Source organism: Aplidium turbinatum, chromosome 9 (genome assembly GCF_918807975.1).
Source record: "Aplidium turbinatum chromosome 9, kaAplTurb1.1, whole genome shotgun sequence".
In the NCBI taxonomy this organism is placed as follows: Eukaryota; Metazoa; Chordata; class Ascidiacea; order Aplousobranchia; family Polyclinidae; genus Aplidium; species Aplidium turbinatum.
This window is the reverse complement of record NC_137480.1, coordinates 24,194,428-24,218,162: the sequence shown is the minus strand read 5'-3', so window position 1 is coordinate 24,218,162 and position 23,735 is coordinate 24,194,428. Positions and strand designations below refer to the sequence as shown.

At 37.8% G+C, this 23,735-nt stretch overlaps 1 protein-coding gene across 1 annotated transcript; it reads left to right on the top strand.

The window, feature by feature from the left end:
- On the top strand, positions 1 to 22,910 carry LOC145776823 (uncharacterized). The gene is made up of 13 exons (XM_082588045.1): positions 1 to 64; positions 284 to 664; positions 4,130 to 5,452; positions 5,860 to 5,952; positions 6,175 to 6,267; positions 7,457 to 7,615; positions 7,734 to 7,823; positions 8,184 to 8,297; positions 9,772 to 9,861; positions 10,520 to 10,612; positions 22,012 to 22,277; positions 22,518 to 22,706; positions 22,795 to 22,910. The coding sequence occupies exons 1-13, from the start codon at positions 1 to 3 to the stop codon at positions 22,858 to 22,860; spliced, it is 3,021 nt and encodes a 1,006-aa protein (XP_082444171.1). The 3' UTR covers positions 22,861 to 22,910.
- The last annotated feature ends 825 nt before the right edge of the window (positions 22,911 to 23,735 follow it).

Here is a 23,735-nt window from a genome sequence, read left to right as displayed (position 1 = left end):
ATGTCTCTCTCAAACAATGACGAAGGAATTGCAGTTGTTCCAAGTGAGGAAGTGGTAGATGAAGGTGAGTATGATTTGATGGTTGCTCTAACATGTTAATAATTTTTATAGCATTGGTTTTTACGTATTTTGCACGTTTTAAAATGTGTTGCTTCATTTTACTGTAAGAGAACAAAACTTACGACCGCCATGATCCCGACATCAAGTCATCGACGCCTTCTTACGTTAAATTCAAGGCTCACATGTTAATTGTCAAAACAATATTTAATAAGTTTTCTTACAGGACAAGCTCAGCAACAACTGACTTACCAGGACAACCGACAGTTTTCTACAATTGTCGATCAGCATGCTGATCAAGCAGTGGTCCAGGTTGATCAGCGGCAATATCAACAAGTAGTCCAGGTTGACCAGCGGCAGTATCAACAAGTGGTCCAGGTTGATCAGCGGCAGCACCAACAAGTGGTCCAGGTTGATCAGCGGCAGTATCATGCCCATCATCAACACGTTGATCAACGAGTGATCAAACATGTTGACAAGAGGCAATATCATGCCCATCATCATCATCAGCATGTTGATCACGTGGTCAAACATGTTGACAAGAGGCAGTTTCATACAACGATCTACAATTTGCCAGAGCAAAGTCGTGTTCCATCTGGAGATGAAGGTTTGTACTGTTTATATTTGATTGAAATAGTTTCCATAATTATGGTACTAATTTCTCGGTTGTTAAAGCATCAGAGCATTGAGCTTAATGATGATAGACATACAGAGTTTGGAAACTGTTGCTATGTTGCCATATTTTCATTGAAAAGTTGATAAGTAGCTTTAATTGTCAATAAATCTTGCTTCATCACCAACTGTAACCACGCCAAGCTATGCAAACAAATTAGCTTCATGCTTTTAATCTTTGTTACAACGGAAACTCAAAAGATACAGCAAAATGTTATAACAATTAACAAAATATATCGTTGATTTTATTGCGAAGCTAGAATCATACAAAAAACATTATACTTGTTTGTTGCAATAAGAATGTAGATATTTTAAAAGTAACATTTAAAAAAAAGGATATTTTAAAGTATCATTATATCTCTTGCAGTTTGTTTATTTAATAAAAACAACGTTAATAAATATCAACAAAATTGTTAATCAAGGTTTTGTGGATATGTTAAGATGTATGAATTTCAAATATTTTGAATACACGATAAATATTACACGAAGAGTTTAATTTAATGATATTACAATTTTTTCAAATATAATTTAGTTTCCGAATTGGGCTGTTCAAAACATTTTTGTTCCAAACAAAATCCTTCACAAAGAAACATAATTTGAAACGAATCGAAACCATAGCAAATATTTTTCCATTGAAAAGAAATGTTTTAAAATTTTGAAACGAAACAAATTTTTTTCTGAATATTTCAAACATATTTCTAAACTTGTTTTATTAAAATAAAAAACATAGACGCGTAAAACAATGTCATCAGTTCATTTCATAAAGTCTTCACAACATGTAAAGGTAACTAAAGCAGTGAGGCTTAGCCTAATGGGAATTTGAAGCTCATAACCTTTTCTTTGAGGCATCTATGACGTCACAATAATTTGAATTAGCTCACAAACGTGCTAAGGTGCGAATAGTGTAAATGTCATTGCGTAGTTCTATGAGTGTCATAAATATTTCAAGACCCATTTATACGAAAGCTTTTACAATATATATTAATATTGTGGTGTCACAATCAAAAACAAGATGCCATTTCTTGTTTTGTATTATCTCTATAATATCGCTATAGCGTGATATTGGTTGCTGTTAACCTTTCCTCATCATATTATGATACGTCACATAAAATTTTTTGCTTTCAACAAAATATTTTAGAAGTTTGAATAAATCTTAATTTTTAACATGAATAAGCTAAACGAACCTTTTGATAATACTGACACACAAATGTCCACAAGTACCAATCCACCAAGTCCCAGACTCATCTTCGCCACTTATAAAAAGATTTCATATTTGTTTCATATAATATTAAATAAACTTTTATCAATATTAAAATTAAATAAACTTTTATCAAATGCTTTTAGTGAATAGTCATTTGAAACAAAGGAAAGTTTCGGCAAATGTTAAATTTTATTGGTTTTTGCACGAAAATTATAATTTGTAATTATAATAAAAAAGTTTGCTTTCCACGTTATTACAATTTGTTTGTCGTTTCAAAGATAACATTGCGACGGCCTTCCCATCTTGCAATGTTTTTACTGGTTGCTCTGAGGAAAAACATTTCAGACACCACAAAAAGTTTAAGGTTGCACGATTGAAGCAACGATGCAACATCCGAGCAAGTTCAAACGCCACTTGTAGTAAAAGCTTCTGGGTCAGCTGACAAACCTGTAATAGTTCTGTCACCATCGCAAACGAGTTTGACTGACTTTCCATTTGTTTGTGTTCACTTGGGTTTTCATGAATGTTGAGGTTTGTCACGTGTGGAGTCTTTTCCGAACTCGTTGATTTACTTTTTTGCTTTGAAATTCCAGTGAGCAAGAGGATAATAATAATGAAAGAAATTAAGTTAAATGTATCGGTCCATGAGTTATTTTTGTCTAAACGGTATAAACGTCATCAATTATTTTTTTCAATTTTCATGCAAATTGGCCATTTCTATCTGCCGAAAACGATCACATCAACATTATTTTCATTAAATAATTAATTATATAAACTACTTTTGCATTAAAAGTAATAGAATGCTTAATTAAACTTTAAAGCGTGATGCTGTTTAGTGCTCAGCTGAAGCACTGGGCATCTCTGATATAGCAAAGCTTGTAAAACAATATTTAGAAAGTTTTTTCGGCCTTCCTCGCTTTCTTTACCAACTTTCAATTGTCTAATTCCTCTATTGCTATTCGACATAATCTTCGTTTCTCTTTACGACGTGAATTCACACTGCTACTTCTCCACTGGCATGCTCTCTGTCTTCATTATCGTCTGGAAAACAGCGCTTAGCCATTTCGTTCCAGTCGCTCCCGTAGAGTATCATCTGGTCCAACTGGTTTTCCTCGTTTCATTTCCTGTTAGGCATTTGTTATATCTTCTTCCTTGACTTCAGTCTTCATAGGCATATTTTGAATTCCTTTATTTTGTAATGTTGATCGGTAGGAAATTGTCAGTGTTGAATTTGTGAGGAAAATTGCGCAAGATCACTTCAAAATATGAATTTTTGGTGCATTTTACATTCTGAAATTTTTATTCGTTTTGTTTTGTTACAAATGCATAACTCTTAACTATAACTCCTATCTCTTAACAGTCTTTCAATTAAATTGCCACGTGATATGCTTTGTTAGTGGTATGTTGTGTGTTTGTTTTTGCTATGTGTGTTTGTTTTATGCTTTGTTTGTGTTTCGGGTATGTGCTTCTGTCTATCATGCGTAACCTGTTTAGACACATCTCTTCTGAACATTAGTTTTTTTCCTCTTTTAAATTCTCGGCATGTTGTGCTACGTAATCTTTTCAGTTGTCAGTTCATTTGTGTGCAAGATAAGCAATTGTTCAGATTAGACTATATTTTTGTTGCTATGCTACATGTTTTATAATAGTAGGCTATTTTATAAAGAATGTAACATTTTCTTGGCTTGATAAGACCAAAAGTGTAGCCGACAACGTTCGCTATTTCATTTTTATTTTTGTTTGTTTTAATGTTAAATATTGTGATGTTGCTCATCTATGTCTGTTTACGGAAACAGAAGTAGCCTATCTACCCTAACTACACAAAAACAAAATTTAAAGTTTCGCCTCTAAAAGAAACGAAATATTTTTGTTTCGAAAAGTCCTGGTTCTAAACGTGGTGGTTTGGTAAAGTTGTTGAAGTCCGTTTCATGTAGGCCAACAATTTGCAATATTCTTCAAAAATGTTTTGAATATTGTATTGAAAAACTGCGAAACGTAAAACACATAACGTGTGGAACAAGCTAATTAATTCAGAATCGTAACTGTAATTATCCGTATATGTTTGGACATTTTACCAAGCTTCTAATATTTGCTTAACCATAACTCACTCAAAGTCTAATCAAGTGAGGTTGCCAGTAAGACCAGTCGTCACTTCAAAAGTAATTTGTAGCCTACAAATATTTCTTTTTTGCTTTTTAGGTTCTACAAAAGAATTAAAAAAGCTGCAACAAGCAGCTCGCAAACAATATCATCCCAAATATGACGTTGATCTGACCAGCTTTGACGTTTCTTCAGAGGGTTTTCCAGAAATTTATTGTGAAATGTATAAAATTGATTTTTACGAAGGAAGGTTCATTCCTGACGATGAAAAGTACAATCCAACAAGTCAAGGAATTAAATTAAGTAAATCTGACCAAGCAATAACAGTCGATCAATTAGTGTCTGATATTCAAACCAACAGGTTTGTGTCGGTAATTGGATATCCTGGGTCAGGAAAAACAACCTTATCGAAACGCCTGGCACGACGACTTTGTCAAAGTGAAAATGTTCTCGTCCTAAGGAAGCTTTTTATGGACATGAATGACTGCAACAAACTGTTTACATTGAAAGAGTTTCTGTTGGGAGATTGCAACTACAACTTAAACGACCAAGAACAGAATTCTGTTTTTGAATGGATGACAGCCAATCCGGAAAACTGCTTCATTATTTTTGATGGATTTGATCAAGTGAGTTGGAACTTGAACGAAAATGTGGAAGAATCCAAATACAATACTCCACTTCAATATTGGGGACTTGTTTCAAATCTGTGTCTGAAAAAATTTCTTCAGAATTGTCACTTGATATTCACTTCTCGACCACACGCCATGCTTCATATTCCTGAAAGATGCCGACCCAAACGCACTTACTTCATTCGTGATCTGACGTCTGACAACATGAAAACGTTATTCAGCGCTTTAGTCAACGACCAACAACAATCCGAGACTCTTTGGAACGAACTTACAGTAAAAACTCCACATTTAACATCAATGTGCCACAACCCTCTAATGCTGCAACTCTACGTGAGAGCATCTCTTGGATCGCCACAAATTGATGATATATCCACGATGACCAGGATATTTTATACTGTATTGTTAAATCTTAAAACTTCAGAACACGTTAGAATTTCGATATCAGATGATATTGTCATCAGACTTTCCAAAATTGCGTACGAAGCAACAAAACAAGGAACCGTCTTAATCACACCAGACGACCTTGAAACCGAACATCTCTCCAGTCAGGAAGTTCAAGATCTTGTTGTCACTCTATTGGGAGCAAATAGAGAATATGCACTCCTGGAAGGGCAGCAACGCTTCTATTTTAGCCACCAGACCTTCCAAGAGTACTTCAGTGCTTTATACATCTGTCGTGAAATGTCATTGTCCAATTTTAGATCTTTCCTTCAAAATAACCTGCTGAAGGACCACTGGGCTGTTGTTGTACAATTTGCATCAGGACTCCTTTTGGATCCGTTCCTAAACAAAGGTTAATTTTTATTTCATATACAGTTTATTTATCGTACCACTAACAACAAATCTAATCATAAAGTTTTTTTTTCATTATAATAGGCCAAGTCAAGATATAATTTGTTAACTTTATGGAGAAATTCATTATAATAGTTGATATTCCTTCCAACAAATATCATTAGTAATTGGACCTTTGACGTTATTTGTGAATGGGCGCTCAGACGATTACGCAATTAATTTTTTTTTAATTTTGTCAATTGTAGTTTCTCAATCTTGTGTTTCATAACTTCATGCTAGAAGAGGTATAAGTGTTACACAGCGAGTACAATATGGCAATAAACAATATTTGCTTGATTGCTTGATTGTCTGCTATAACTAAATGATATCTATTGCACAAACAACAAGTTATTTTTTTTTAATTTACAGATCAATCGAGCACTGCAATGAACCAACGGCCTTCAGTAGAATCTACGTCAGCACTGACGCAACCATCAACTTCGTCTTCAAAAATTGCCTCAAGTAGGAAAATTGGCTAAATATTTTGGGAATATGTTGTGACAAGGAACAATATACTATGTGTGCATTCTTGTCAGCTACAAGTAGAAGATATTTATCACCTTTGAAAATCACTAGGCTAGGCGATCGTTTATATACATCGATGATCTATTTCCCAGCTCATAGCAATAACATTATTTCAACAAAAATAAATTTATTCATTTTGTGTTTACAACATCGTTTTAGATTTATCAAGTTCTGCAGCCAACCAGCTTCCTCCAGATGAATCTACGTCAACACTCATGCAATCAACATCTCAGACGTCACAAATCGCTTCAAGTAGGAACATTGTTTAGGTCGCTAGATCAGCGGTTCCGAAAGTCCAACGTGATTACGTTTATACATGTTACATTTTCAATAGCCTATGTAAAATAATCTACCCACCTACGCTGTTAAAATGGCGAACTTGTGCCGAAAAATATTGGTGACCGCTAGCCTACAGAAGACAAAGTCATTATTTGTTTGTTACGTACCTGGTGGGACTTGTATTGGTGTCAATCTTTGCTTCACAGCGCCTTAGCTACACAGCTGCATTAAGCGCGGTGTACTTCACAGTATAGAGGATCATTTGTATATGAGCACTGACTGTTTTAATAGCAAGCTGCATTAGATGATGTAATTGTAATCTTGCTAACCGGTGGCCAGTGCCAAATAAGACTTGACTTTTACTCAAATCATAACAAAAATTGTCATTGCAAGAAGCCTGATATATGTTCGATGGTTGAAGATTGAAAGCAATGAATGAAAATCTAACAAAGCCGACCTGCTTTCCACGTTCAGACAACGTCATTAAGTGCCTTGTCTAAAAATAGTTCCTGGATGGGAGTTGAGCCGACGTCATTTTGATCTTTGTAAAGTAAAAATCATTTGAAATACAGTATAATTTCCAGGTAGAAAATATTGTGCATTTGACGTTGATCCATCTGCAGACGTTGAATCCATGTAAAAAGAACAAATTTTGCTATCTGGGTTATTACATCATTGTGACACGTCGCTCGTCATCACACATCTTCCTTCTTCCTGACAGCGCATTAGCAAGCTTACCGATCACAATGCTTTAATTTGCGAGTTTTTTTGTTACGTATTAGTTCATTAGTTGTCATAATCTGGCAGTCTTGTGGAGTTGTTGGCAGCATATGTAGAGGTTTTGTTTAAGTCAGTTATTCGATGGTTTGTGTTTGCAAGTTTTACCGCTTTGTGTCAATTTGTAAGGTAACACCAGGTTTAAATTCAATAGAGCTTTTGCTAATTGAAAACGTTTATTAGTCACAAAGTATAATGTGTAAAATCATGTCAATCACAAAATAATTAAATTGTATTTGTCGTTAATCTTTTCTATTCTAAACAAAACTAAGCTATAAACATGGTTGGAAAGTGTATCTTGTTACAACCACACCAAAAACTTTTCTAAGCTACTACAGTATAATATAAACATATAACAGTATATTATTTTTATATCTCCCTCAAGATTCCTTTCTTCAAGACTCTCAACAACTGACCACGCAGTCCAACGCTTCAAATCGACCTCAATCATCATCTCAGAAAGCTTCATCCTCAGCTTCACAAGACTCAAAACCTCAACCGTTGAAGAGGAGGTTTAAATCTTTGAGGAAAAAAGTATTTCGAAGTAAAAAATAAAATAAATAGTTTAGTTTTGAAGTTTATTTATTTCAGCTAACAAGGAAGTCTTTTAATTTCATCGTATTTAAATTTGTATTAAAATTAATCATATAAACATTTTACAGACAACTCAACCTCCCAAACAACCCAACGACCTTTAAGAGCATCTACGTCATCACAAACGCCATCATCTTCCAACCAACCAAGCTCTTCTGGTAATATTATCGTATAACAAGTAAATATCCTAATAAACATATTGTTGACATAATGTCAGACTTGGTGGCCTTGTTTAAATATACTTTGATTTACAACATGTAAGCTTAAAATCTACATCATATGCACGCCTTAAACAGTTTTGCCACTTTTTTCTGTTGTTGGTTTTGTTCCCATATACTATTCCAATATTATCATTAAATATTGCATTCAAGCAAAGAAAAATAAATTGAATTGATTCTTTGTGATGAAGAATAAGACTTTGGAATATTTCAAAGATTGTTTGTAAGCGCTTCTTTCGCATACAAATTAAATATTTTTTAAAACAATAAAATTGTTGAATTGGTGTCAATTCGTTTCAGCGACTTCATCTTCCCAAAGTTTTTCATTTTTCCTTCAACACAAGTCAAAAACACAAACATTGAAGGAAAGTGTCAGATCTATAATGCAAAAAATATTTCTGCGTAAGCCTACCGGTAAGTAACAAATTATGCAAATTAAATTAAGAAGCCCAATGGAGACCACAAAATCAATGTCAAAATTTATATTGAATAAAAATAAGCTTTTTGTGTTCTGTAACTGCACGTGGAATGGATACAAATAATGGCTTAAATATGACAAACAAACAAAAATCTAAAGTTGAAGTCATACTTTTATAGACTTGTTCCATAGTGACTCCATGACGCGACTATAATATTGCATGCAGTAGCGGACCTAGAAAATTCTTTAAGAGCGTGCGTCGACAGAATGGACAATGTAGAAGTTGAACTCCAACAATTACAATAGTGCGGGAGATGATCTGCACGCTTGCCCAAAAAAAATGACAAGTTTAACTTTTTTGGCAGCTTTTTGTGAATTTTAGGCTCATTAGTGGGTTTTTCACCAAGACGCACACTTCGTATTGTCCCAAATTTATCAAATAAAAACTAGATTTTCGTACAAGTTTAAGTTAAAAATTGAAGTCACGTTTTAAATGAATTTTTCTTTCCGACCATAAAAGGGCTTCAATGATTTATTTACCAAGTTTTCTTTTGCTGTTATGTCGTCTCACAGTCAAATTTCAAAAGTCTGAGGTATCCAAGCATTTCCCGATGCGTAGTATACAAGGCGCATTTTAGCGCATGCTTCTATAAACACTGATGAAATATGAGGTTGAATGAGCAAAGCGATTAAAATACATCTGCATAAAGGAAGAAAATTTACACGTTTTTTCTCGATTTTTTATGGGGTAGTACGTGACCAAATGCCTCCCTACATTCTTTATTTCCCTCAAGCTTATTGAACAGTACTTAAATAACTGAAAATGTTAACAGATTTACATAGCCTTTGAACGTGATTTAGCAAGGTTACGACAATTGAAACACTATTAAAATCATCACCCATTGAGGCAAATTTGTCAAATTTTTTTAAAGGTTATTGACTGTAAAGCGGTTTGCGACAGCGACAAAGAACAACAAACCAAACGTAATTATTTAAAGTAGAAGTAATAAACCAAACATTGTTACTACACTCAGCGTCAAACATAGATTGCAAAGATAATATATTCAAATCATCTTAAAGGCGCATGATAGGATTTCATTGGCATTAACGAGAGTAGAGCTGTCAGTTTGTTTCTTTCGGCCGCCTTTCTATCAGCTACTAGGACCCTAAAGTTTATCACATCCCTGGTAAAGGTAAGCAGTATTTTGTAACAGTCAGAATGAGTTTCGAAGTAGGCTCTCATGATTGTAAATATTAATTGAAGTTGTAGGCTACCATATAGCCCCGATAGCTCAGTTGGTTAGCGCGGGACTTTGTAAACGAAGAAGCTTTAAAATAAAGTGGGGCTGGTTCGACTCAAGTGGTGAGCGCTTGAGCAACGCGCGTTAAGAACTGCTTGTTAAGAACGTTAAGAACGCGTGTTAAGAACGTTAAGAACTCAGTGGCGTTAATCATATTAACATTTTACAGACAACTCAACCTCCCAAACAACCCAACGACCTTTAAGAGCATCTACGTCATCACAAACGCCATCATCTTCCAACCAACCAAGCTCTTCTGGTAATATTATCGTATAACAAGTAAATATCCTAATAAACATATTGTTGACATAATGTCAGACTTGGTGGCCTTGTTTAAATATACTTTGATTTGAGTGATAGTAGAATCTTTATCTGCAAACTGAGAAAGTTTCTTTGAGAGCTCATCTTGGCAGTTTTGCATACTAGTAGAGGCTTTGAACCACTGACGCATGACCGGTCACTAAGTTTGACAAAAACTGTTGTTTGTCAAGTATTCAACTCATTTGGCACCGCTGAATGGAGAGCAGTCCTTGATATGCGTTGCTCAACCGCACACCCCGAGAGTCGAACGAGTTTTGTTTGATCTTGCAGCTTCTTCGTACACTTAGTCGACACTAAACCAACTGAGCTATCGAGCTGACAGTTTTGCAGCTGTAAGTCATACAAACCAGTTTGCCATTGTTGAGGTCCATTAGAACAAATCATTAAATGCGGAATATTCACCAGTAAATCATCTGGAAATTTACTGAAGCAAACTTCTATGAAGATGCATTTGCAATTTGTTAACATTTGTTTTATTTTAACAACATTTGATAATTTGATTAAAAGTTAAAATAAATGCATATGCTGCAGTCCTGCTACCTTATCAAAGAGACGTTTACAAATCATAATTTTAATGACAATTTTTTATATTTCAGATGAAAAAATGACAAAAAGGCAACAATTTCTTAAAAAATTGCTGAAAGAAACCCGGAAAGCTGCTGCTGCTGCTGCTGCTGCTGCTGCTGCAGGTAAACAAAGCAAGCTAAAGCTAATCTAAAACTTCAATACAATGAATAAGTTATCAAAAATAATATAAATTTAAAAACATGTAAGTACAGTAGCGACAAGTTTCCACAATTTTTTACTTTGAAAGTTTTTACTCAAATAACAAAAAAATTATGAAGTCATAAAACAAAGATTCATCAAGGTGAAAAATTGGAAACTTCACTCTATCAATCTCGGTAACCGACCCTGCGCCAAAGTCCAAATTTGACGGCGTCATTTGACGGCGTCAACATTTTCTTGAAGCTGAGGCTAGCACAGTCAGTTTATTTTTTAGTTGACAGAAGTGATATTTGTGATAGAAGTTTTTTAGTTGACAGAAGTGAGCATTTGACAGAGTACCAAGGAAATTGATGGAATGGGCAATGAGGAAAAGAGGTATACCGGAGGTATTAGTGAGAGCTGTGATGTCTATGTATGAGGATGCAAGAACAAAAGTGAGAGTTGGATCAAATTATTCAAACGAGTTTTCTGTGAAGGTTGGTGTACACCAGGGATCAGTTTTGTCACCTCCGATATTTGCTATTGTGGTTGACGTTGTAACTGAAGGAGTGAGGGAGGGCTTATTGAGTGAAATTTTGTATGCAGACGACCTGGTCTTGACAAGTAACAGTATGGAGGGAATGGAGAGAAAGTTTGAGAAATGGAAAGAAGCATTTGAAACCAAGGGTATGAAGGTGAATCTTGAAAAAACAAAAGTGATGGTGAGTGGAGCAGAAGGAGCAGTTGTTGACAGCAAAGTAGATCCCTGTGGAATATGTGGCAAGAGAGTGATGAGAAATTCAATGCAATGCAAGGATTGTGGAAAGTGGGTACATGCAAGATGTGCTAATGTCAAGAGAGCCGCAACAAGATTGGCGAAGTGTTTTGTTTGTGGGAAATGCAGTAAAGGAAGGAATGTGAAGTGGAAGGCCATGATGATGAGTTCTGCCATGGCATCGAAACAGTGACAGACTTCTGTTATCTGGGTGATCGGATAAATGGAAGTGATGGATGTGAAGCAGCGGTGACAACAAGGGCAAGATTGGGCTGGGCATAGTTCAGGGAATGTGGGGAAATGTTGTAAGGCAGAAAATTTTCACTAAAGATGAAAGGAAAAGTATATCGGAGCTGTGTGCGGCCTGCAATGCTATATGGTAGCGAGACATGGGTATTGAGAGAGAGTGAACTGGCAATCCTGAGAAGAACGGAAAGGTCAATGGTGAGAGCAATGTGTGGGGTGAAAACGAGAAGGGAAAAAAGGACTGAAGAATTGTTGGATATGCTAGAGATGAGAGAGACCATAGACCAACTGGCAAGGGCAAATGGAGTAAGATGGTATGGACATGTGATAAGGAGGGAGGAAGGAAGTTTTCTTAGAAAGGCACTAGATCTAAAGGTGGATGGGAAGAGGAAACGCGGTCGTCCAAGAAGAACGTGGAAACAACAAGTGAAGGATGAGTTTAAAAAAGTCGGACTGAAAGAGGAAGATGCAAGGGACAGGGTGAAATGGAGAAAAGAGATTAAGACAATTGCTGCGCGGAAACAATCGGCCACCCCCACTAGTGGGAAACAAACCGACGATGGATTATGATGATGATGATGATAGCGCCGTCAATTATTTTGCCGATTTTAAGCGTCACCCGCTAAGCGTCATTTTTTGTTTTCATAGAAATTCTCGTTTCACAATGAGAGTTTCACAATGTATTCTGGCCAGCGCGACTCATTCGAATTACCCGCTTTTGCGTTGGTTGGAATGGCTCCCTGGAACACAAGCGGAAGAAGTTCGCCAAAGGGTGATCACTGATATCGTAAGCAGTATCTAGGACGAGGGATCAGAGAAAGAAAGCGAAAAATCAATTAATGTCATCGAGGAGGTTGAAGATACTTTATTTCAAGAGCTCTATGGCCCTGAAAAGAGCGATATTGGTGCAGTGGACCTCGTTAAAAGATTTATATATGCTAAAGCCATCACAGCACGCTTGGAACAGTGATACCTTTCCGAGTAAACGTTTTCAAGACTTGTTTTTGAAATACAACACACTAATACCATTCAGCGCTGCTGCTGTGGAACGCATGCTTTCACTTGGAAAGGACATTATGCGTCCCAAACGCAGCAGATTGTCAGACAAACATTTTGAAATGCTTGTGTTTCTACAAGGAATTAACCAATAAGCTAAGCAGCTAAGTAATTACAATACATTCTCAAAACATAAAACCTGCTCTTTATTTATAGCTATTGTTAGCCCATAAAACTTGGTTGAAATACTTCCGTTTTGTGAGACCCTGTCTAAAATAGCGCTAGAAATTAGCGCTGACGCTGACACAGTCAATTTCTTTAAGAGCAGACGCACAGAGGCGCCGGTAGTGAGGGGGAAAGGGGGCAAATGCCCCCCTGCCCTCAATTTTTCTGTGGATGGGGGGCAGGAGGGGCAATGGTGCCCTTTTAAGGTCATGTAAGCTACTGCACATTTTGCAATTCATGGTGCGGATAAAGTCCTTGGACTAAAATTAAATATTAATTTACTATGTTCATAGATTTAGCAAGTGTTTGATAGTGCATATTTGTTGTATTAAACCTTATCTTTCAGAATGTGTCATCAGTTTATCATAATTTAGCGTTATTGTGAAGTATGAGTGATAAACGTGCAGCTATCATTGAGCTTCATCGAGCAGGCAAGACAAATTCAGAGATAATAAAGATTCTTGAAGCACCGAAATCAACGGTTTATAACACTGTTAGCAGGTTTAAAGAACTGAACAGTGCTGAAGATCGCCCTCGAAGTGGGAGACCACGAACTTCTCGTACCCCAAAGGTCATTAATGCGGTTCGAGTCAGAATCCGCCGCAATCCCAAGAGATCAATGAGGAAAATGGCTCCCGAAATGAATGTGAATGAAAAGACGATCAGGAAGATCGTTAAAACCGATATGAAGTTGTCTTCCATCAAAATGCAAACTTGCCAACACCTCAAAGACCTCTAAAAAGAGAAGAGACTCGCTCTAGTTAAAATTCTTCTGAACAAAATGAAGTCAGGTACGGACACGGGAGAGATCATTTTCTCAGATGAAAAATTGTTCAATGTCGAAGCAGTGTGTAACCGACAAAATCATCGTATCCTTGCTATTGTTCCCGACAATTTTCACCAAATCAAACGTCATATAAAAACCGTTCAAGTCTACTGAATATTACGTCATGGAAATTCCTAAAGCATGTGCCGAAATTGCACCATTGTTCATAGACTTGTTTCAGACCTGTTTGGGCCTGTTTAAACATGAATGCATTGGTTCACTAGCTCGAACACCTGTTTTGAATTGCGTGACAATTGATTTCACTATTGCGTCACAGTTACTTTCTACGTGAATTTGAGATATTGATATCTATTCTGGTCATTCGTAAAATGATTGTTTGAAAGTTGGCCGCACATTTAACTGTTGGCTTAGTGCTTGCTAGCTGGACAAATTTTCCGTCTTTTATCCAATTAATCTGTATTGTAGTGACAGTTTTTTTAGAGGTGTAGGCGTTACACCTATTTTCGATAGCCTCGGGCTAATTTTACTGGAATACACTGTTTGAATAGACGTTTCGAAAGTGTGTTTATTTTTGGGTCATTGCATGCAGACGAACGGATTTGGGAATCTTACGTTACAATTTTCCCACGAAGAGATTATGGTTTACCGCTGTGACCATAAAAAATAAAAGACGAAGTTTGTTAGTTGGTAGGCCAAGAAGCACTTGGAAGCATAAAAAATAAAAGACGAGTTCTTGTTAGCTGGTAGGCCAAGAAGCACTAAAAGCATAAAAAATAAAAGACGAAGTTAGTTAGTTGGTAGGCCAAGAAGCACTTAGAAGCAAAGAAATAATAAAAGAAGATCTTGTTGGTTGGTAGTCTAAAGAAGCAAAGAAAATTAAAGACATTTCTTCTCAGTTTGGTACAGAAAAAAAATAACTTTGACATTCATTGGCAAGAAAGAAGATTAAAGGCAATCCATCTGTGCTTGAAGATTCAAGTGGAAGAATCCAAGCAAGTTTTGTGGACGTTTGGACTTCACATACTCGTACAGCTACGGTATCGTGCATTTAAATTCTTTTTTGTATTTTTACGGTCTTTACAGTTAAGTTTTTTATAACTACTGTAATTTTGTGTGTTTGTGTAACTTAATTTTTTAATTGTTAAATTTAGCCCTAACATTTAATATGTCTACACTCGGTGGCGACAGGGACTCGACCGCCGTCGACTCGACTGAGTTTAAGCCTGATGATGTTCTTTGCGGTCGGGCAGGCCATTCTGGGGAGGGACCCATTAACGATGAGGCTAAGTCAGTTCGAGAGGCCCGGCATCTTAGACGGGATATTTTGACTCAAATTGGGAAACTTTCTGTGGCCCTAGGTTCTTTGAGTGATAAGCAGGAACTGTTAATTTTTCGATCTAACTTATCTACTTTAGAAGAGGAATTACGGCATTTCCATGCTCTTTTGAGTAAAATTGTTAACTCTGCAATCTTGGCAGAACTTCGTGATAGGGTAGATCCCGAATTTAACTCGTTAAAAAATAACTTCGAACAAAAAGAAAGTGAGTTCTCAGATAGGTTGGATGCTGACATACATCCTGAGGATAGCGCCTCAAATGTAAGCACTAGGATGTCTGAGAGCTCATCACGGATAGTTTCACAAATTAACCTACAGCTAAGACGAGAGGAGCTCCAGATACAAGCCGAGGCCGAAGCAAGAGCTGCTGAGGCCGCCGTGAGAGCTGAGGCCGAAGCGAGAGCTGTTGAGGCCGCCGCGAGAGCTGAGGCCGTACGAGCTGAGGCCGCCGTGAGAGCTGAGGCCGAAGCGAGAGCTGTTGAGGCCGCCGCGAGAGCTGAGGCCGTACGAGCTGAGGCTGCCGCGAGAGCTCAGGCCGAAGCCAGAGCTGCTGAGTTCGCACTCAAAGACGCTCAGTTGAGGGCTGAACAACGTAAAGAGGTAGTTTTAGCTGAATATCGTTCTGATTTGGGCTCCCGGCGTAGCTCTAGGAAGGGCTCTTCTAGGCATTCCAGAAGTGAACATCAATCGCAGTTTAATTTACCTAACCTTTTCCAGACGCCTGTTCAGTCTGTAAGTGGACCAGTACAATCCACATCTTTTCAAGATGTTTCAGGAGGTCTCGGGGCCGCGGCTAAGGGTCTTCCGAAGGCTGTAGAGCCAAGGTCTGTGAATTATAACCGATCTCCTCCCCCAGAGCGTACAGGTCACGGGGCCGCCATTAGCAGTAATGCTTTGCCCCCTTCACAGTTTTCAGCGCCGCTAGTTTTTGATCGCCCAGCTACACGTAATTTGGGTGGTTGTGAGAGGCGTATCGCGTCTCCTGATTTTAACGTGTGTGAGGATCGTGATCGGGCTGTGCATGTGACTGAGCCCACTCAGCCCCTTAAGGGATATAGCTTGTCTTCTCCCGCTAAATCGAGTTCTCAACAGCAGGATTGCTTTTTTGAATACCAAAATAGTAGGACGTTCTTCGATAAGGCGGCCTTGATTGGTTACGACGGTAATAATATGCCATTTGTCTTCTTTAAAAATCGTGTTATGGCCTTGATGGCAGCTTCGCCCTTTAAGGGAACTCGTTTGACTTTGTTGCAAGCAGCTTGTGTTAGAACAGCTGCACAAACGATTGCTAATTTGGTTTCTGACACCCCTGGCTTGTCAGAGGAAGACATGATAGAAATGTCGTTAGCTCGCTTGTCCCAACGTTTTGGAGTTCGTGGAGGTCTTTTCGCAGAACCAGAAATTAGAAAGTATCGCTATGGTAGCAAATTGACTTCTATCTCTTCCAGTGATTTGAAAGAGTTTAAAGATGAATTGTCGCAGTGTTTGCTTTACGCGAAAGCTTATGGTCAGCGTGATAAATTAGAAGGACGTTTTGTTTTGGATTTGGCTAAGCGACTCCCGTTTGACGCTAAGCAGCGTTATCTTGACTTTTTAGGTGATCAGTATGGTAGCACTGAGGAACCTACTTTTCAGAGTTTGTTTGATTTTGTAGTACGGGAGGAAACGCGCAAGTCGACTGATTTTAGCATTATGCTAATGGGCGATTCTGGTGAGTCGCAGCATTTTAAAAAGTTTGGCAAAGGAAAATTGCCTTCATGTCCGGTTAGGCAGACGTCGGTAAAACCCCATGATAATGTGATTTCAGGGAGTTCGCAGTACTCGACTGCTGTTGGCGCACCGCGCGGCGGTGTGGCCAGACATAGTGACATACCGGCGTGTTTTTGTTGTTCGTCACGTGGTCAAGTTGAATATCATTTTTTGTCTAATTGTAAAGAATTTTTGCGCTTGACACCTAAAGATCGGAGAGATGTCATTGTGAAAGCTGGCAAATGCTTGAATTGTTTGCGCCAGCATATGGTTAGAGACTGTAATCATGCAAATAACTGTCGTAAGTGTGGACCTACCAACGATAGGAAACACTATTTTCTTCTGCATGATTTTTATGTGACGTCACGTGATTCTCTGGATTCGGTTGGGAAAGATGATGCTCGTGCCAGAGTTCCTGTGCGTAATGTTAAGATTGGAAATGTTAAAGCAGCCTTTAACCGCGTTACTGCTGCTCGTGTTTTGAATCCAATGACTGGCAAATCGAAGTTGGTGTATTGTCAGCATGATCCTGGTTCGCAGTTGACCTTTGTTTCGAGTGACTTGGTGTGCGAACTTGGTCTTAAACCGTATGATAAAGCGTCGTTTAAAATGGATACTCGGGCTGGTCAGAAACCTACTTGTGCTGACCTTGTTAAACTCAACATCCAGTCGTTAGAGACTGATGAACTGTTTTGTGATATAACCTCGGTGGTTAACCCAGCTTGGGCTGACGATGTTAAAACTTTACCTCATAAACAAGATTTAAGTGGTTTCCGTCATTTTCATGACGTGAATATGTTTCATTTGAATGATTGTAGTACTGTAGATGTACTGATTGGCAATGACAACGCTTATTTGATGTGGGCAAAAGAAGAACGTGTTGGTGAAAATCGCAGTGAACCGCATGCTTTACTCACTCCTCTCGGTTGGTTGGCTTGTGGTGGTAAGACACCCTTAGTTGAAAGCGTTGCTAAAGTGTGCAGAGTGCAGACGTCTTCAGAGTCGGATGTCATCTCTGGCTTTCAGCGTAAAATTGAGTCTCGCGATATGGAAATAGCAGACCTGAATAAAGTCATTCAGGATTTGACTTTGCAAAATGAAACCTGTGAATTGTCTCGCAATGATATTTTGGCTAGAGAACTTGTCGAACCGAATATTGAGTTGAAAGATGGTCGATTTGAGATACCTGTTCCGTTGAAGGAAGATATTGATCTACCTAACAATTTTGTTTTGGCGTCAGATAGAGCTGCTGCTTTAAGGAAGAAGGCCTTAAAACAATCTGAATTTCGAGGAACTTGTGTTAATGAGGTAATGTTTTCGCGTCCTGATTTGTTAAATCCTCTGGCAGATCTCTTGGCTGGATTTCGGCTGAGTAGATTTGGTTTCGTGGCCGATATGACCAAGTACTTTTTTCACATTTTGGCCGCTTCAATACGTAAGCCTAATTTTATTGAACTGCTTACGTACACAGGCAGTGCCGTTCGGATCGTGAACGAACGCCCTTTGGTACCTTTGAGTGACGACCCTAGGGATTTTACTGTCATCACCCCTGCCTCACTTTTGACCCCATACTTAGACCCATACTGTGCTGTTGGGCAACCACATGATCGTGACCAATTAAGAAGGGATTATCGGTTCAATTTGTCACTTTCTCAGCAGTTTTGGAGTAAATGGATCGATTTTTACTTGCCAGGTCTTCAGGGCCGGAAAAAATGGCTAAAAATGGCCGAGAATTTGGAGCCTGGTCAACTTGTAGTGGTAGGTTCTCTCCAGGACATTGGTAAACGTGGGAAGTATCAACTTGGGAGGGTGCATGAGGTAGTTCCACAAATTAGGAAAGGGAAGCCTGTGGTTCGTAGAGCCAAAGTTGCCGTCTGCAACTATGATGAGAGTACGGGGAAAGTAAAAGTAGACTACGTGTTGAGGGATATTTCGTGCCTCGCCCCCGTAAAGAACACCTAAGTGTTATGGTTTGAGCCTGGTTTTGTCTGCGGTGGCCGACCCTTGTCTGAGCCCAGAACAGTCGGTTATTATCGCAACCATGGTATATAGCGTCATTTTTTGCGTGTACCTAATACCTATGGTACCAATTTCATGTATCATCGTGTTTATTCTTATTGCTGTTCATTCTTTGCATGCCCTTTGTATTTACGTATTAACTTAAACGTGAGTGATTCAAACAATTTGTGTATCGTGTGTTTTTATTCATTGGCTCACAATTGTCGTCAATTCTTTTTAGTTATGCCATGTCAGACTGTCATAACTAGGGGCCGCTATGTTCCCGACAATTTTCACCAAATCAAACGTCATATAAAAACCGTTCAAGTCTACTGAATATTACGTCATGGAAATTCCTAAAGCATGTGCCGAAATTGCACCATTGTTCATAGACTTGTTTCAGACCTGTTTGGGCCTGTTTAAACATGAATGCATTGGTTCACTAGCTCGAACACCTGTTTTGAATTGCGTGACAATTGATTTCACTATTGCGTCACAGTTACTTTCTACGTGAATTTGAGATATTGATATCTATTCTGGTCATTCGTAAAATGATTGTTTGAAAGTTGGCCGCACATTTAACTGTTGGCTTAGTGCTTGCTAGCTGGACAAATTTTCCGTCTTTTATCCAATTAATCTGTATTGTAGTGACAGTTTTTTTAGAGGTGTAGGCGTTACACCTATTTTCGATAGCCTCGGGCTAATTTTACTGGAATACACTGTTTGAATAGACGTTTCGAAAGTGTGTTTATTTTTGGGTCATTGCATGCAGACGAACGGATTTGGGAATCTTACGTTACAATTTTCCCACGAAGAGATTATGGTTTACCGCTGTGACCAGCTATGTCTTCTGCAGACATTCCTGACTCCACGAAAAAAGTTTTCAGGCACCAGAAACCATCTTCTGTCATGGTGTGGGCCGCTGTCTCCAAAACCTGGAAGTCTCTCCTCATTTTTATTCCGCAAGGCGCTAAAGTTAACACCAATTCGTACATTGAGACAATTTTGACTCCTGCCCTTGCAGAGGCTAAGAAGCACTTCAAAAGGAAACCATTCACTTTCCAACAAAACGGTGCGCCATCCCACATGTCCAAGAAAACCCAGGAATGGTGCCAGAACCATTTTCCTCATTTCTAGAGCAAGGAAGTTTGGCCGCCCTCATCACCAGACCTGAATCCAATGGACTTTTGTGTTTGGTCTATGTTGGAAGCAGATGCCTGTGCTTCATCCCATGACTCAGTTGAGGTGTTGAAGTGCTCTCTCAAAAAAGCATGGGTTAAAATGCCCCAAGAAACTCTACGTAAAGCGGTAGAAAGTTTCAGAAGTAGACTTGAGCGTGTTATTCAGGCCAGAGAGGGACTTATTGAATAAAACTTTGCATGATTGTTAGTTACTGCCTTGGCAATACACCGTTAAAATATTTTGCGATTTATTCACTATTTACAGAAATATTACACTTTAAAGCATTCTCAGGATTTTGTCCGCGCCCTTTATAACAATTCCTGTTATTCGCTTTTAGTCTAATTATAATCTTTCATTTTTGCCTCTAAATAATATTCAACCACAGACATATAACTATGTGAAATAATATTCACGACAGAAAATTCTGTATCACAGTAGGTAACACCATTATAACATAGCATGATGCCCTTCCGTGCCATTGTTCTTTGTATATCGGATAATTGTATCATTACTCGATAATGAGCTGATAGATGAACATTATATCGCTGTATTTTATCTTAAAACTTAAAAAAATGGCCTTTCAGCAATAAAAGTGCCCTTTTATGATAATCCTGCCACCCTAGTCAAAAATCATTCCGGCGCCCCTGCAGACGCAGACACGCAGTACTTTACGCCGTAAAGTTTTTAGGCAATTCGCACTGACGCTGACGCCGTCAATTTATTTCATTCACTTGTACAACACTGGCCAACACTGGCCAACACATGTTATGGCCTACTGAACTCGAAGAATGTTAAACTTTTTCTTAGAAAGGTAATATTCAATATTTATGCCTTGAAATTAAAAAAGGTTTAAGGTAACAACTTCAATAATTAAAGCATCGAAACAATAAATTTTCTGAAACTAGTTGCCACTTAAATGTGTAGGTAAATATTATTTTATTCTGGGCAACACTACGCAAAAATCCCGCGCAAAGCTGCAAACGACATTTTTAATAGAGTTGCCAACATTACAATCTATTTGTAAGCTTAATCTTCTTTTTTTTTATATGGGCGCGTTTTAGAAACTTACAAGGTAATGGTTAATTATAAATTCTTTTCAATGAAGGTTGAAACTATTGAGTGTTTTTTTCTACTGGTTTAGCTTTACAAATTTATTTTATTGTTTGTCGTTTTCATTTAATTTTCCAGTTTAATTTTTGTTTGGCAACACTGCACAAAAACTCCCGCGCAAATCTGCAAGCGACAGCCATATTGTTTTCAGTCGTTGAAGAGGAAGGATCAGTTTTGAGTCAGTTGCAGCAAGAAATAATTGGTTTATATTTCAATTCTGTCATCATTCTGTTTGGTTTCATCAGACAAATGTTTTAAAGTTGGCAGTGGCTATTTGACCGGCTCCGGTCTTTGAATCTGAAACACTATTTGACCGGTCATGACGTCACTGCATAAGCACTTTTTTCTTTTTCTCTTTCAAACCAAAAGACGAGAAGCGCCGACATAACTTCTAAATTCAACACCTATTCTTCAACTCAGTCCGTGGCGCGTAGGGTTCGTCTCCGGCTGCCTTTAAAGTTTGTTTGTGTCAGTGTCTTCTGAGTTTGGAAAAGCATCAGCTTGGATTGAGCTGCAGTAAGAAATGGATGTCATGATTAGAAGTTTTCACGATCAAGTTGTAAAGTTGCTTCGAAGGTTTATCGACAAAGAAATCAAAGTTTATGTTAATTTGCAAGCTCTGGTTAGTTTAATATTTTAACAAAAGTTTAGTTTCCACCTGCAAAGCTAGCCTAAGTATTTTATTCTAATTTGATAAAACTTTGAAGCCGTTGAAGACAAAACTTGTGATTTTGTGACCAGCTAACAAAAGTCTTCTCAGGTTATCTTCAAATTAAAACTTTGACTCAAACCTGAAAGTTTTGTTCAAAATAATTTGTTTATATTTTTGTTTGCGATATGAATGAATTAATGTTTTGTTCTTTAGTAAACAACTTGTGTTCAATGTTTGATTATTTTATGGTTAGAACCAAACTGTGGTTTTAGACTACAACCTGGTTAGCCGAGCTAATATTGATTGATATTATTCCTGCTTTGTTAGATCACAATGATGGTCGCCCCATCATCGCCATCTCAAAGATCTTGGGTGAAGGCAACGACTTGGAAGTGACCGTCACAGCAGGACGTCATTTTGATGGAGGGGCGATAGCGATGTATACCTCCGACACTCAGAATGACATCTATGCAGTGACGTCATTCATCAAATCAATGCCGACGCGGATTGGATTCCTTGATCTGTTCCAATGCAACATGACTTCCAATCAATTCCGTCCATGGAAGGAGGCGATCAAATCGATGCCTGGATCCGTGAGTCATGTTTAACTTTTATAACCAATACATTGCTTCATGGTCAGTTGTTACGTTGATTCAACGTCGCATTACGTTGTTTTAACGTCTCAGTTTCAACAAGTTTCACAAAGTAAGTTCAAGTTTTCAATTTTAATCATTTTCTAACAATTCTTGTAAACATAAAATAAATAAACAAAAAGTCACAACATAAATAAATTGTTTATGTTTAATGTTGCATCATAATTAATTTGTGTTTAGATTGTTCGGATGAATCTCGATGGCAACCTCCTATCTGTGGATGACGTCATCGCGGTGTTGCACAAGGTTGAGGAGAATGTTTGGATGTTGCTTGAATCCCTCGATGATGGTGGAGATTGGGAGAGCAGATATCCAAACATGGAGGAAATATCCAAGCTACAAGAAGCATTGGATCGGACGGACAATAAAGTGAGAGTTGTTTACGTTGTATCAACGTTATAACAATTAATTGTGTCAACATTAAATCAACGTCAATTATTCGCTTTGTCTTTTACAGAAGTTGAAGATCGAGGTTGGCATCGATGGTGGCAGCGGTCCTTCCCTCACGCACAAGGATTGTTGATGTTTTTATTTATTTGTTGATGTTTACAATAAAATTATGTCATCCAGTGATTTTGTTTGGTTGAGTTAAAAATGCAACAACAAACTGCTTGTTTACATCAGGTGACGTAACATCAACAAAAATGTTTATAATATCGTCAAACCAAGGTTTGTTTATGTTCTTTAACTTGAGGTCGACAAACATCAACAAAAGTAAGTTTGTTTCTTAAACTTGTTTATTTTTATGAAATAATTTCAATGAAGAATTCAAATTAAGTTGTTTGTTTACAGTGTTGCCAGATTAGATAATTATTTAAATTTTGATAATTCGTAGCCACATTGTAGGTGACGTAGAATCAATTCATTTGTGTGCAGTGTTGCCAGATTAAATTACTTTTTTATAAATCGGAGACCTGCAGGTGTTACATCTAAACAACCATTGTCAGGGTTACCAATTCCGTTCGGACTAGTTTTGCCGAAGTTTGGTAACATTGTGATCCGATAACGAAAAAAGTGCGCTACTGCCTACCTCTTCCAAGAGGTTCACCTAGATACTTACTGTCAGGGTTGTCAGTTTTATTCGGGCTAGATTTTCCGATTAAGGTGAAGGTAAACATCATGCAATAACCATTTAAAATGTTTGCCAATCCCTAAAAGTGCCGATATTGCCTGACAAGTTATAAGAGTTGCCAATTCTGCGATTTTTGCCTCAAAATTGGACTAGCCTACTTTTGCATCGTAGTCGCGGGAAAATTACCATCTACGAGTTGCGCTTTTGTTCATTTCTTTTAGAATCAACTTTTAATAGATAAATACTACTTTTACTTGAAATGATCCTGCAATACAGACAATGGGTATTTAGAGGTAGATACCCCTGCAAGTAGATTTCAAGATTAA